The following is a 14,930-nucleotide window of genomic DNA, read 5'->3' on the forward strand; positions in this document are numbered from 1 at the left end:
ATGTCCAAACAGATGTGCGGAAACTCGCAAGCTTGTAATTCCAAAATTGCCTTCTACAATTACGTAACATATGAAATTGCATTCAGCGTAGATATGCGCATACCGGTGTATTACCGTGTAACTTGCACGTTTTACCGCCACGTAGATAGGTGGATGCAACAGTGGATGAGTGTCGACGCGGAGAGAAACCGCGACGCGGGAAAGCGGGAAACATTATCATCTCTCGAAGACTTCTCCCGCACGCGATGCATAATAACGTAGGTGGTCGGCAATTGTGTCGCCTGCTCACGCGCGGAAGAACTTGTTCGGCTGGAAAAGAAATTGCAATTTCTGTAGTTTAAGGTTCTATTTCCGTTTAGAGACTTGTGTCAAGGATAACAACGATCGTAAAAGGCGCGATCGCGCAAGCTTCAGGCGTTGGAATAAATATTGAAGTTTAGCGAGATCTCTAGAGATATTACTTCTTTTTTAACTAGAGAGAGAGTTAGATACTGTTAAAAGAGAGCGCAGAGAAAAACATCGAATTCGTTTTATCTCATTTGTCCTTGCGACGGATTGCTTCCGTGAACGATGAGCTTTCGTAGTATCATGGCGCTGTAAAAAGAAAGTTCGCGTTTTGCATTGAATCGTTCGTGGCGGGAGGTGGCGACAGATAACATCACATCGCCTTGAACGGAGATAAGAGAAAGAAACCGATGCCCCTTAGCGACAATTATTGTAATGGAATTTCAAAGCAATTGCGTTTTGTGTGAGAAACCACACTTGCCGCGTGGTATATAGTTACCGTAAAGTTACGTGATACGATAAACGCTGCATTTTTCAACGCAAAAAATTTACATGTTTTAAGAATTTGGAGAAAATAACCCTTTTCGACATTTTTAACTCGAATTTTTTTTATTGTAACGCTTAAAACAAAATAGAAAATGTGTGTGTCTGTGCGATGATAATTTTGCAACACTTCTAAATTTATCTTCAATAGAAAACGCGCTTCTCGAGAGCGAGTTACACCGTTTGCCAGCGCAAGTTCGGCGTGACCGGTCGTTTGATGGCCTTTGCCAGCGAGATCGCGAGACTAGTTGGGAGGGCGCATCCAAGGAGTGCTCGGCTGCATTCCTTGCAGCAACAGCGACGAGCGAGGTAAACGAAAAGAAGCGAGCCACCTTGTCGTTTAGAACGTTCGGGTCACCGCGCGTAACACACACTTTAGGCCGGGTCGCTCCATTATCTCCGGAGACTGCATTCTAACGATGTTAGATACTTGAAATAACTGGACGAAATTTGTCGGATAATTGCGCGCGAGAGTCGCGCGGATACAAACGTAGTGAATTCTTCGTCGGCATTTAGATATCTTCGCTATGTCGCGCGAAACGACTTTTGGCATCTCGAAACACTGAAACTAAACTTTCTCGCGGATTTCTCGGGATACATTGCCGCACACAATTAGTAACGAACACAGGTCTCACGTGTTGTACACGGATAGAAATCTTTTCGATCACAGGAGGAGGTTTCGTTATAAAGTGGAATTGCAGCAGTCGATCGTTTCGGCGCGATAAGATCGCTTCCGCGGGTATCTTATATGCGGCGCAGAAACATGCGAAGGATTCGTCTACGAGTTGCAGCCCAGGTCACGTGGCTCGATTCACTTGCCGCAGTCGCACGAAGATCGAGGTCGTACCTCGACAGTCGAAATTTCGCAATTCCCCGCCTATGGCGTGCATCCTGCACGATGCCGTTGCGATACCTTAAAAGAGAAAGAGAGGAGCAAAAACACCTTTGCGACAGTTTTAGAATAGAAAAGAACGTCGTGCAAAATCGTCGTCGCTCTTGTCGCGTTCGCTGGATGAAGCGTGAAATTAGACTTTTTCGATCGATGTCGATCTTGAACAAAAGAAAAAACTTGCAAGAACACATTTTTAATTGATATTTATTGCAATATAAACATATTTATAAAATAATTTAATCATCTCTTTATATTTTATAATAAGCGCGCATAAAACGTGCAAATTCGTTCTGATGCTCGGTAGACATCGGATCATACTGAGCTCTCGTTTAATTTCATTTCTCGTTAGTATTTCGCGATATCCATTATAGTAATTAGAGACTCATTTCGTCACCGTATACGTATATGTCTCGGAGGTAATGGGGTAATTAACGAGTTGGGGGCATTTAGATTTTTCAATGACCGTCCGTCTCTATTACGCGCGCGGCGATGAGCTCTGCGCGCCGCGCCGCGAGGAATCTTCTCAGCCTTGGAGGGCGAAAGTTGTTTTCGGTTCGTTCGTAGATGGAACGATATTTGCACTTACAGAGATAATCCTCGTCGTCGTAAGAGAGTAGGCGTAAGGACTTCTCTCCGTCGATGATTCCTGCAGTCGCGCTTATTGCCGGCGATTGCGAGCGTCGGCTCGGCTCGATAAATCAGCCCGAATGATAGGTGGAATTCTGTAGAATCGCAGGTGACGACGGGATATCTCCAATTACGGTTTATTCCACCGAGCCTGTCTCCCTTTACTTTATTCACGCTCCATATCAAGAAGCAATTTGTACGGTGCGACTTCTAACAATTAATTACTTTAATTACGATTACTTGACAATGCGTGTACAGAGTCTTTGAAATTGCGAAAGTCGTATGAAATATTTAAGTTTAGAAATTGATCTCGGTCTTTTTCTTTCCAGATACTTGTACCATTTAAATGTCAGGCTCTCGACAATTTTATTGTATCTCATTAATACGTCTCTTTCTAAGAGCATGACAATTTCTGAATAGAACGTCGGCACGCTGACGGAGAAAGCGAGCGGAAGGTCAAAGGTCTTCGTGAACTATTTTTTTTGTAACGATGCTACGGGCTGATACTTCCGCATTCGTCTCAATGACGAATCCGCAGCGCCTCTTTAGTTGCGAATCATTTTATTCGCTTTGAACAATCGCAAAGTTATTTAAAAACAAAAACACAAAAGTGTACATCCTCTAACATTGCGCTACAGTCGCTTCGGATTAGAAAATAATTTTTTTCTCTAGAACAAAAGTTGTCCCGAAGAAATTGACCTGCTAATTTATAGTTCGCTCGTTATTCCACTTGATGGCATTTTTCGGTCGAAATTGCCGGCGATCTTCCCGATACACACGCCTTTCTCCTCTAAAAATACGTAACGTTGCGCAAACAGGCACGCGCTTCCGTTCCCGCTCGTTTCTATAAGCTCTCGTGTTCCACAAGATTGTCGAGCGATTCCTCCGTACAAGGTATCCTTCTGCCGAGGTATCTTACAAAAGCGGATGCAAAAAAGGTGCTAAGTGTATGCAGGTACATCTCCGGGCTTCCGTCAGGCGCGCACGCATGTACATCTTCCGCGCCGTAAGGTTCAGCCTTGAAGATGTACGTCCAATAAACGAACCAAGTTTCCCGTTTTTTTTCTTCTGAACTCGCCGACCACGTTCGTTGTCACGCACTTCGATTCGAGATAGTGAAAGTGTCGAGATTTTTGTCGGGAACGTCCTCCACCGGAATAACACGTGCGCGTTTGGCGCGAGTTCATTCGCCAAGGATATCTCTCTCGCGTGTATGTACAACATTGTACGGCTCTTTGGAAAACAAGCGCGAGAAGACGAGCGATTAGTTTTTTTCGCGATAGAGAACTAGGCGCGGAAAAGTGTAGCAAAACTGACGCCAGGGGATTTTCTGTTTTTTGAGTTCAGTCTTCTTGTAAATAATGCGCGTTTCGGTATTTTTATTTAACTCGGTAAAAACAAACGCATTGTCAAACGCAAATGTCAAACACGCAACTCTCGGTGGATCGCGCCATTACGCGTCTCGCGCCATCAAAATGACAAGATGAAAAAAAAAAAGTGGAAAATAGCTTTACGAGCTCTGCCAATTTTCTCGTCGTAAACCTCGTTAAGGCGAGGCGTTGCAATTCCTTCGCGGTAATTACCGCAAATGTCGTTCTTTTCGAAAACGAAGTACTATTGAAGGAGAGTAGAAATTCTTTTCGTGCAAATTGCGCACGTGAAATATTGCGATAACAGGTTTTGTCTACAGAGAGGCTACACACTCTCGATCACAAATCGATTCTTTACGATCCTCCGACCTGTGACATTCGTCGTTACATAACGCGCGTATTTGTGTGTATATGCAACATTTTCATACAAGAGAAAGTGAATGGATTTCATTTTAATAATTATCAACATATCGGTGTATTATAATTGCGTAACGTTTATTATCATAATTACCGTGCATAGTATCGTGCACATTCCAATACGTTAAATATTAATTACAAAACAAGCTAATAAACTGTCTTATTCTCTTACTCTTGTAATTTTACTTATTTTAAAACTGCTTGTTTTCTCTTTTACTTGTAATTTTACAATTCACAGTCCGAAGTTATTAAAAAACTGTGGTTTGCTTCGGCTTATTGTGACCTTTCGCGTGACTTTGATTTCCTGGTATTCGCGAACTTTTGTGTGTGTGCGCGCGCGCGTGGCATCATTTTCTCGCTGCAGGATACAACATTAATAAGCAAAAGTCAAATGTCACTCTTCAGCTTTTGCCTGTGACGCCCTTAGCGCACAATGACCACCGGGATTAACCGGCTAGCAAATAATTCAGCCTTGCGGCGATGGTGATGCTTATATATATATATATATAGAGGGGGATGTCTTGCTCATCTCTACCACGTGAGAAAGTGAAAGCAAACGGCTTGTACACCTCGAAGACGAGGCTCCGAGTCAAACACGATCGTCCCGGCATTCGATCGTCCTGAAAATCACCATTCTCTATTTTTGCGCGCAGCTGGATCTTCTTTTCTTGTTATATATATAACAATCGTTTGTTTTCGCTGTACATCTTTCGACTTCTGAATCTCTCGTATACTTAGTTGATTTGAAAGTTTCAAGAAATATTTTGCATTCCTCACGTAACAGAATTCGATTCGATTAAAATTAACAAAATAATATCTTTTTATGCTACTCGAATAGTTTTTTTTTTCTTCCGTGAGTGATAACGCAATCTGTATGTTCTGCAAAATCCGTAATAAAGAAACGAACGCTTCTTGCTCGTTAACGTGATTTCTCGATCGATCCAGTTGCTAATATAACTCTCTCTTCACGGCACTCAACATCTGCGTCTGACAATTCATCAATAATGAAATAAAACTTGAGAATTTTCTAAAAAGCTGAGTAATAATGTAATAAGAGAGAGTGAAAATAAAATAAAACAAATTTGCACTTCATTGACAGACGAGCTAAGTGTGTGTATCTTCTTCCGTCTCTTCTTAGTTGTAATTATACACCCTAAACGGATCGCTCGACAACTCGAATGGAGAAGCGGCTAATTAAAGCCATTAGTTCTACAATTGATAGTTGAACCGAGTGTAATGGCTTTCTCGATCTTAAATCATGATCTCAGTTCCGGTTTTAAATATTCTTAAGTACACGGCACGGTGGATTTTTAACTATACATTGTTATACAATTCTTTTCGAGAATAAAATATTATTGATATTATAATTTTTATTTTGTACACATGCGCATTATCGCGCGCACACACACACACACACATTCTCTCTCCGTTTCACAAATTTAAAATTAAATTTACACAATCAGTTATTTTTAGTGCACATAGCATACATAGTATTCCCGTGGATGTAATTAACGTATTTGTGCTAAGTTTAAGCAGGTACTCGAGGTCTTAATTACTCGGCGAAAGGGGCTGCCCGTTATTGTGACATAGCGCGGGCATACTACGGCGCAACTCCGTGTGAAAAAGAAAATTATCCACTCATCACCGTGATACGCGGGGCCTCCTCTCACTTATATAACTCTCTCAGAATCCTGTTTGATAGTCCCTGAGGTGACGAGTGCGTAGATACAACATACGTATCTCGTTTCCTGTTCGCGCTCTTCTTTTTAGCGTTTATACGAATTCCTGCGCACGCGCGCGTATCACATTTTCCGTATGTGATTCTCGTCGGCTGAACAAGACAGAAGAGGTTCTGTCATTTGCATTAACAATCATATATATAAGAGATAAATATCCCGCAAAAAGCTATCTGTGCGCGCAATTTAAGTCCGCGAAAGAAGACGCGCGCGCGCATTAATTCTGCATACGTAACACGCGTAATAAATCATATCCGGCAAGAGAAAATTCCACTTCGAATATTGTATTATGAATCATCACTTTTCCTTTGTCAACGCGTCTCCTTTGTTACAAGGTTCTGTCATTTTGTAACAAAGATTTACACAATATATAATTTTCTGAAATATATTATCAGAATCAAGCACTTTATTTAGAATAAAACCTAACGTTGAATTGATAATTAAAATTAAAATTTTTAATCGCAAGGAGAAAGTTTGCGTATATTGTTAACGCAAAATAAATCAGAACAGAATTGAATTCCTTAGTTAGCGAACTTGATAGATCGAATTTGCGACTGAATTGCCGTTAGATCTTGATCCTTGCTCCCTTCGGATCAGATTCCACCAGACCACGTTGCTTCCTCCTTAACACAGGAAGCGATTAGCGGTTTTTGTTTGGCCAGACTACCGCGACGGCTGCTCGAAGGCGATTTATAATCGTAGGTCATGCCGATACGATGTCAGTACGCGAGTCCTAGAGAACACGGCATAAACTTTCACTCACGACAGTGTCGCGGGGGCCTTATGCCCCCGGGCACAATCGGCACGGCCACACATCGACGCGATCATTCCGCCGATGCACACGTACGTGCGCATCGTGCACACAATCTCACGCAAATGTTGCATAAACGCACGCGCGTGAAGCCGCCGGTGGCTCTTACGTGCGTTGATACGCGAACTCGCGCTCGTGAAACGTGGAAGTGCCGGGGTTATACAAGCGGTTCCCACACACACAGAAGCTATCTTCCCGAAAATACCGGGGATTCGAAGCGGATCACTGACGATAGTCACGAACGCGATTGGTCATGCGATTCGAAGAATGAACGCGTGCAGCAATTATTCGAATGGAATCATTGCAAAATGATTTTTCATTTTTACGCATCTGCGTAATTAAATTGTAACGCACATTTGTGTGTTATTTTTACATTTATACAGAGCGAAAAAAAAAAAGATTAATGAATAGGATTCGTTCTCTCGCACACGTTTCCCGCCGCGCATACACTCGTGGTAGAATTTTAATGCTTAATTCTCTACAACTTTTAGCACGATGAGATTTTTTTTTATATCCCATAAACATTACAACGAGATGTCGTCACGTGTTGTATATACGCGTCTTCCTCATATCTCATATACAATTTCTACAAGACGATCAGTGAGAGAAAGAAAGAAAGAGCGAGAAGTGACGTATATGCGCAACTCGCCGTGAGAGATTTTCGCCGAGATTCTTTATAGACAGGTAGGAGAGGCGCGCACATACAAGTCGAGGATGAGAGAGAAGTGCGGACTAATTAGTCCCCAGCGAAAACAATGCCACGAAAGTAAATCCTTACACGATCACAAAGTGTTCCGACGAAGCAGTCTTTAAGAGAGGAACGAAATATACTTACGAATTCATCGAGAGGAATGAAAGGTTTTGTGTATAAGTTTGTGAAAAATATTTTAAAACAAAGAGAGATCTTTGAACACACACATTCATTGCGCACGCAACAATGAAATAACGTCGATAAACGGAGGAAATTTGTTGTCGAGAATCAAAATGTAAAAAACAAAACGCACAACCGAAAAAAATGAGAAAAACTCCCGAGATGCGCTCTCAGATTTATTATTTAAAACGCGATGTTAGCCGCGCTTGTACACGGGGGGTCCAGTTAGATAAGATCGGAAAAGGAAGAAGACTCTCTTTCAGCATAATTGCAAGGAAACGCGCGTGTATTCATTAACGGGAAAATGGTGCGAGCTTGCCCTTTTTAATTATTCACGTTTCACGTAAAATCCCATGAGCGCATCTGCATGCGCACACAGATATGCGCAAGTGATGATAATCCCGCGGCAAATCGTAGGTACATATTGCTCTTCTCTTTCTCTCTTTCTCTTTGAGCAAATGAATGTTCGCATGAATGCGGACGGGGCTTGCGAAAATCCATCTTGCGCAATTGCTCCCGATCGTGGACCGTGTTCCGTCTAAGAAGATCACCGACTTTGATTTCCTTTCGCAGAGAATAACGCAATGTCGCTTTCTGCAGCCGATCCGCGCGGAATGGAAATCGAATTAATTCGCCTCCGATCGATTATAAAGCTGAGAGAAAGAAATCGTAGCAATCACGTGTCGCATTAAATCGCATGTAACGCTTCCTGTCGCAATTATATCTTGCAAAGCGAAGAGATTTTTTTACCGTCTGTTAAATTCAATCTCAGAGAATATTGTATTTAATAGGTCTGTATGGTGAACGCACTATATAAATTATTTATTAGCGAGATATGTGCCTCTCCACAGATTCGACTGGCTATTCCCAAAAGTTAATTCGCGCGTGCAAAACAAGCGGATTTTTCCGCTTTCGTAATAGCCATTATAACGTCATTCGTGGGAATCAGTCCAGTCTGCAAATGTTACTAAATCCTATGGTCGATTTCTTCACTTCGCGATAATTTCGTTTCGACCCGTGAGGAGAGGAGGGAGGAGAAGACGACTTGAGGACTCGTTCCGTCGCTCGATACGAGTTCCCGATCTTCCCCCTTCTCTGTTGTTCCTTCTCTGACATTCTAATTCGATAATCCGATATGGCTTTAATTCTCCGTGTGTGATAAGCGATCTCGCTCCACTCGCACACAATTTCGCTTCTTGTATATACGCATACACATATCATACGCAATTATAAAAGTTGTGTATCATAGATTTTTCTGACTAGATTATACCGTGCGTGAAACCGCCGACGTTTACACGCACGTTTTCCCTGCTTATTAACATCGGTAAGCGAACAACACACTGCCAGATATCTCGTGTTACTTAACTGAGCGCTTCTCACTTTGCATAATTGAATTTATAACACGCGCGTTTCTCGCTCCAATTCGGTTTGCTCGTTAATTTTCTTTTCTCACACAAACTCATCCGTCGCGCCTCGAATATATTTTATATGTACGACTGTACACGAGAGTTTAGCGTTTCTATATTTGTCGATGCCTTCGGAAAGGCGACATCACAAAATTTACATAGATCCTGCATCGTATGACTTTCTCTAAGGAGGGTTATCGACAAGAACCATCTTCAAGCACGTTACGTCGTATGCGCGCGTCTTTTATGAGCGTCTTGACACAAGGATGTCTCAATGGGCCATCTTTTTAATCATACTTTGTTTCTTTCGCTGTGGTACCCTGACCTACATCCTGACACGTTCGCGTGTGTATACATGAGATTCGCGCATAAAATGCCAATTTGTAGTTGAACGACGCGTTAGAATTTGAATAGAAAAGAACAAACATATGTTCAGGAGAGAAGAGTTCTTACATAGAACGAAGTAATATTTACTTTATAAGCAACGCATGAACTACCCGACAGATTCGTTTTATTGTTTATAGTTGAAAATTGCTACAAACACAACCCGATGAAATATCCAGTTTAGTCTGCGTTAGTTCGTAGAAAGCATCGAACTCTCATCGAGAAGGAAGTTCTAATTACCGCAAGGGATAATTGATCCTGGAAAAAAGCGTGCGCGGTTTCCTATTTGGACGCAGGCGGTTCGAAGCAACGATCTCGTGGGAGGTTGTTGTAAGTCTCCCAGCGCGAGTAACAATCATTTTATTACGTCGTTACCTATACGCATATCCTTTCTCGGCGCTCGTAATTATTAGCAACAGCTTACCTCAACGTTTCTCTCTCAATCTACTTCGGAACCATTTCCGCGGATTTTATACTTGCCAATTACGGTGATTAAAGAAACGTTTAATACGATACGTAAGAATGATCAATGTTTATTGTTTCTTTCAATTAATATTTTTTTTCCTGTGAGTTTCAGAGGAAAATTGTTTTTTTTTTTTTATTTTTTATTTTTATTGAGAATCAACAGTTTATTCAATCGCACGCGATTATATTTTTTTTTCTTCGCGTGTGAATGACTGTTGCAGAGCCTTGACGATCCGGAAGATTGCACAATAGAAAGAACTCAGGAAGATACGATCGAAACATCGTTGAACGTATTATGATTGTTTATTTAGCTATCGCGTCATTACATTATTTCCTCGCGACGGTGACGCAACGCAAAACAAAAAAACCTCGTAAACCTCGTTTGCGCTACGTTTTGTCCTTTAATATAAAATTGGTCTTTCGTAACCTTTTCACGTAGAAATGATGATATGATTACTACTTTCTAATTCTTAATGATCACACGTCAGCTTTCATTTAGTTTTTGGCTAGAGAATTTATTATTTCTATATATGGCACCTCACACAACGGGAGTACATATCAAAGTCTCCAATGAGACTGTGAAACGTGCAATTACGGATGACAACACGTGTAATTTATCGGATATTATTCTTATTATAGCGGAGCAAAACTTCTTCTCTCTTCTTTATTACAACGTGTTTTTCGCGATGATAATTATAACAATTCGCAATATTATATGTTGTCTCTTTTATTACGTTATTATTTAACTTATTAATAAGTCGTAACACAGATCCGCGTACGAGACAAATGATTTACTTAATCGCGTGTAACATCATCACGAAGGTCGTCGATTGCTTTTGCGCGTGTTATGCGCAACGCGCATAAGTTTTATGTTGGAAGAAAGGGTAAAAAAAACAACTTGCCAGCCTTCGCGCGATTTTGTTTCATTCACATCGTCCGGGTGATCACTACGGTCCTTGAGTGCATAACCTTTGGGTGAAGTCACTGAGAGAATCGTTCCCCATGAAGACTTTAAATGCCATGCGAGTAACATAGCATTGTGATACGCTTGTTGTGATATATACGATGCTATCGTCTGTTTGAAGGTAAATATCCAATATAGAAAATGCATAATTAATCGCGCGATTGAATGTGCTACTTTTCATTACGAAGAAATGAGACGAACTTTTTCGATGCGCTCTTACGTGTAATTGCGACGATGATTTCTTTAATAAACGGAAACGAGTTCCGAGCAAAGTGTATTTTTTGACTCGGTTCAAATTTCAACGACATTAAAAAAGCTACTTATTAGATTAGCATATTTGGTATGTTTATTTAAAGAAAAAGTTATATTAAAGATGATAGTTTTTCTAGATAGTCTAAATTATTGCCGAAAGTAACAATAGATAATGAAAGTAGAAATTGCAGATACACAAAAAAATTACAAACAAAAAAGATTAGTTATTAATATACATCTTAAACTCTGTAACATATTTTATGTTTTCTTCTTATCTTCTATAACAAACGCGTGATCCGGTACCGAGGAGTTTTTTAAATCTTGCATAAAGTTCGTCAGTGCCTCCCGCATGTTCCACTGAGCTCCCAGCAGATAGTTTTCGGCCCATTCTTTGCTCAATTTGGTGATCTGTCTCATTCTGGTGAGTAGCACCGCTTTTTCCTTCGGACTGAAGCACATGTCTTCGACTTCGTTGTACGTATATTTGACCGTAATGTGTTCGGGTGTCAAATCTTCGGGCGCCGCGAACACGTGATACTGATCGTTCAGAATGTGATACTCGTCATCGTAAGAGGCCTGTAAAACGAACGTTCTCGAAAACGACAGTATGTTCGTGCCGGAGCTGAGTTTCTTAAACAATCCCGAGATAGAAATTACCGTGCAAGTGCCGTTGTCGAACAGCACGTCGTACTTGAAGGAACTTTTGTCGTGATAGGTCATGGGCAATTTTGCCAGACTCGCTAAAATTTCATCCGGGCCCTGAAAGAGAAACGTATATACATTTTTCCTCGCTTTCCGAGACTTAGCTAATAGATTTCTGTTCGATGTGTACGGTTGAAGCTTGGACTTTTGAGCGATGGGGTTGGGAATGGCGCAGCTCATTGAGTAGAGCGCGTTCTTATGATAGAGTCCTCTTAAAGGTGTTCTGTCGATTCGATCGTACAATGCAAAGAAATGCGAAGCGAATTTATGTACGAAATCTTCCATCCTGTCATTTATAACATAGTCTTTGTACACGAACGGCATGTTCGGCATAATGTTTACGCCGTCTAGTTGCTGCAAATTCGGACAATATTTTTTCGCAGATTCTACATATTGCTTCGCCGTCGAATAATTTTCACAAAGAGGATTTCCATCCAGCCAAAGCTTCTTAATCGGTAGATTTTTTAGAGAAGCTAGCGCGCTCATATTTAACAAATTATTATGTCTCAGATCGAGATACTTGATGAACGTTAACTCTGCGCTCTCTATCGCGGAAATGTTAAGTAATTCGTTGTTTTGTAAACTTAAGTGCTCAAAAGTGGCTATAGCAGTTTTGGCTAGTTTTAAAACAAAAATGGAAGTTTTGATTTGCGATAAAGGACAATAAACGGTCTTCTCTATGCCCGGATCTCTGTGAAAGTTTTCTAAATTCAATATCTTCTTGTTTGGGTCGTATCTCTTGGTCAACGCAGTTAACAGAAGTGGTTGTACATTGATTGGTCTGTTGTATATTGAAGCAAAAGCCAAAGTTATCATGAGAATGATAGCGTCTCCAGCAACATTTTTAATAATTAGATTGGTTTTGCACAGTTGTTCCAGAGCAGGACCGCAATTTCTCGCTATGAACCACGTGTCATCACCGAGGACTTGGTAATTCACCGGTATTAAGTCATGTGGTTCTATATTTTTCAGAATAGCCTTCAAGACTGTCTCTTTGTCAAATTGTGCACCTCTGAGAACAGTAAATCTATGCCACAGATCTGGTCGAGACATTAGTGATCTCTCGTGAGTCATTTTTGCACCCATAGCTATTCTTATAGCAATTGCAGAATCCAATTGAACGGGAGCAACCGGTGCGGGATGTTGCTGCATGTTTCTTTTCTGCACTGATGTCATTTCACTTGTTATATCTCTATAACTTTTTTCAGAAATCTTCTCTAATTTATTTTCTCTTCTTAACTCTGTTTCTTCGCCTACTTTCTAACACCTGTTTACCAATGTTTGTTTTCATAGATTCCTCGATATTTACATCGATGTTTACTCTTTTTAAGGTTAATTCGCATATTTTCTCTGAAAAAATCGCTAGGGAAAAATATTTTTTCATATATTTATGTTTATTCATACGCCGAAGAGAATATTTAGAGATATTGTAAAATAATAATTATTAAAATCATTCTCAATAAACAGATATAATAACAATTTTAAAGAACTCACTTTAAATAGCCCTTCACTAGGTTAAGAGGGTACTGGATACCGACTATAGACACCTGTAAACCGACATTTCTAGAAGTCCTCTGGTGTCGTATTTACTGCATAAAATCCAAAATGCTTTTCCAGGAATAAAATGTGCCAAAATTTATCGCTAGCTACTTGTGGTTGTCGAAAATAAGCATAAATTTTTACTACTAAAGTTTTCTTCTATAACCTCATTATATATTCAAGTGGCATAATTATTTATAAACTTTTATACGTATTTAAATTTAGCTAGCGATAAAAGTACGACAAAAAAGAATACAATAAGACATTCTGATTATGATTGAAATGTGTAATTGATGAGAAAAAGCGATTCTCGTGATGACAGTATAGGGTTATCATATGCTATTTATGTGAATGAAAAAAAAGCATTATATATACCCATTTTCAAGAGCAATATGTAGTTTTTTATATTTATTTGCTTCTGTAGGAGCATTTTTCATGTGATGCAGTACACAAAATTGGAAATTAGAGAAATTTAAGTTTCTAAAACGTCGATTTACAGGTCTCTATCCAGTACCCTCTTACGGCCGAAGCACAGATTTTGCATAAAGGGTCGTCTACAATAAAGGTAGTAAAGAGCCGTCTACAATGGAGAGTTGTAGGCCGTAATAGTAAGAAATTGACCAATCACAGACAAAGTACAGAAGAATAATCGATTGTGATTTGTCAATTTCTTACTGTTACGGCCTACAACTCTCCATTGTAGACGGCTCTTTATGCGTTATGCAAAAGTTTGTGCTTCGGCCTTTAAGTTTCTCTTCTTTCTCATCTTGAACGCAAGAACTTTTACCGGTAAATTCTATCGATAAATTACCGGTAATTTTAATCCATGGTAAAGAGAGTAACAATGTAAATTTACTATTTGTTGATACGAACAGGAATCTGTAAAGATCTTGGTGTTTTTTCAAGGTGCCACATTTTCTCGGTAGATGTCGTTACCATTATATTTTCGAATGTAATGTTTAAACAACATAGAAAATGTCATTCTATCTTGTTGTAAACCATGTATGTTTAGTCTTTACTTTGTTCACTATAACAAACAGTTTTTTTTGTTGACACATGTGTTTGAAATTACAGAGACGAAGCTTGCAGAAATATGTTTGAAGAGAGAGAACCGCATTGTGTGAAGACTGAGGAGGCAAGCCGCCATATTGGCGTCTAGTGGCGGCCGATCTTTGATCTCGCGACACGCAAAAGTTCATGCGATTCATAAAGTCGGCGCGTTCTTAGGCGAACTTCCTCGTTAATTACAACCAGCCCTACCGCCTCGCGCAGACGTAATATTACACCGTTTTTCTTTTTCAGCAAACAAGCAATAAAGACTGCGTTTTTTTTTAAGGTACGAGATTTATCGTACGTACAAATTGGTGTAACATGTCGGTAGAAAAAGACGAGAGAAATGAGATGTGAATTTGCCGTAATTGTAAGCACAAGTAATGTACAATCGAGATCGCGATCGAGATCTTTGACGTGTGTGTACAAGTATTTAATTTAATTACTCGTTTTCTCTTTCTCTTCCCAGCATTGTTAATAAATCGTCGAACAATTTAGCCGCACGCGTTGCGAAAAAGATTGAGTTACCGCTCGTTTGCAAAAAAACGGTCGTACCGGGCAGTTTGCATCTTCTTCAACAGTCGCGGCGCCTCATAATTCACTTAGACTCAGCCCG

The 14,930-nt window shown here is 40.2% G+C and overlaps 1 protein-coding gene across 1 annotated transcript; it reads right to left on the reverse strand.

Annotated features, from left to right (window-relative positions):
• Positions 1-10,057: 10,057 nt before the first annotated feature.
• Positions 10,058-13,464, reverse strand: LOC109856163 (nuclear RNA export factor 1-like). Its single transcript, XM_020431139.1, has 2 exons — positions 13,220-13,464; positions 10,058-13,087 (listed from the first exon to the last, which is right to left on the reverse strand). The coding sequence occupies exon 2, from the start codon at positions 12,899-12,901 to the stop codon at positions 11,282-11,284; it is 1,620 nt and encodes a 539-aa protein (XP_020286728.1). The 5' UTR covers positions 12,902-13,087; positions 13,220-13,464; the 3' UTR covers positions 10,058-11,281.
• Between the last annotated feature and the right edge of the window lie 1,466 nt (positions 13,465-14,930).

Source organism: Pseudomyrmex gracilis, unplaced genomic scaffold (genome assembly GCF_002006095.1).
Source record: "Pseudomyrmex gracilis isolate BER0280 unplaced genomic scaffold, ASM200609v1 scaffold_109, whole genome shotgun sequence".
NCBI lineage: Eukaryota > Metazoa > Arthropoda > Insecta > Hymenoptera > Formicidae > Pseudomyrmex > Pseudomyrmex gracilis.

Bases quoted from the DNA above. Each gene is read 5' to 3' on its own strand.
- LOC109856163 (XM_020431139.1), bottom strand. From the start codon at position 12,901: ATGACATCAGTGCAGAAAAGAAACATGCAGCAACATCCCGCACCGGTT.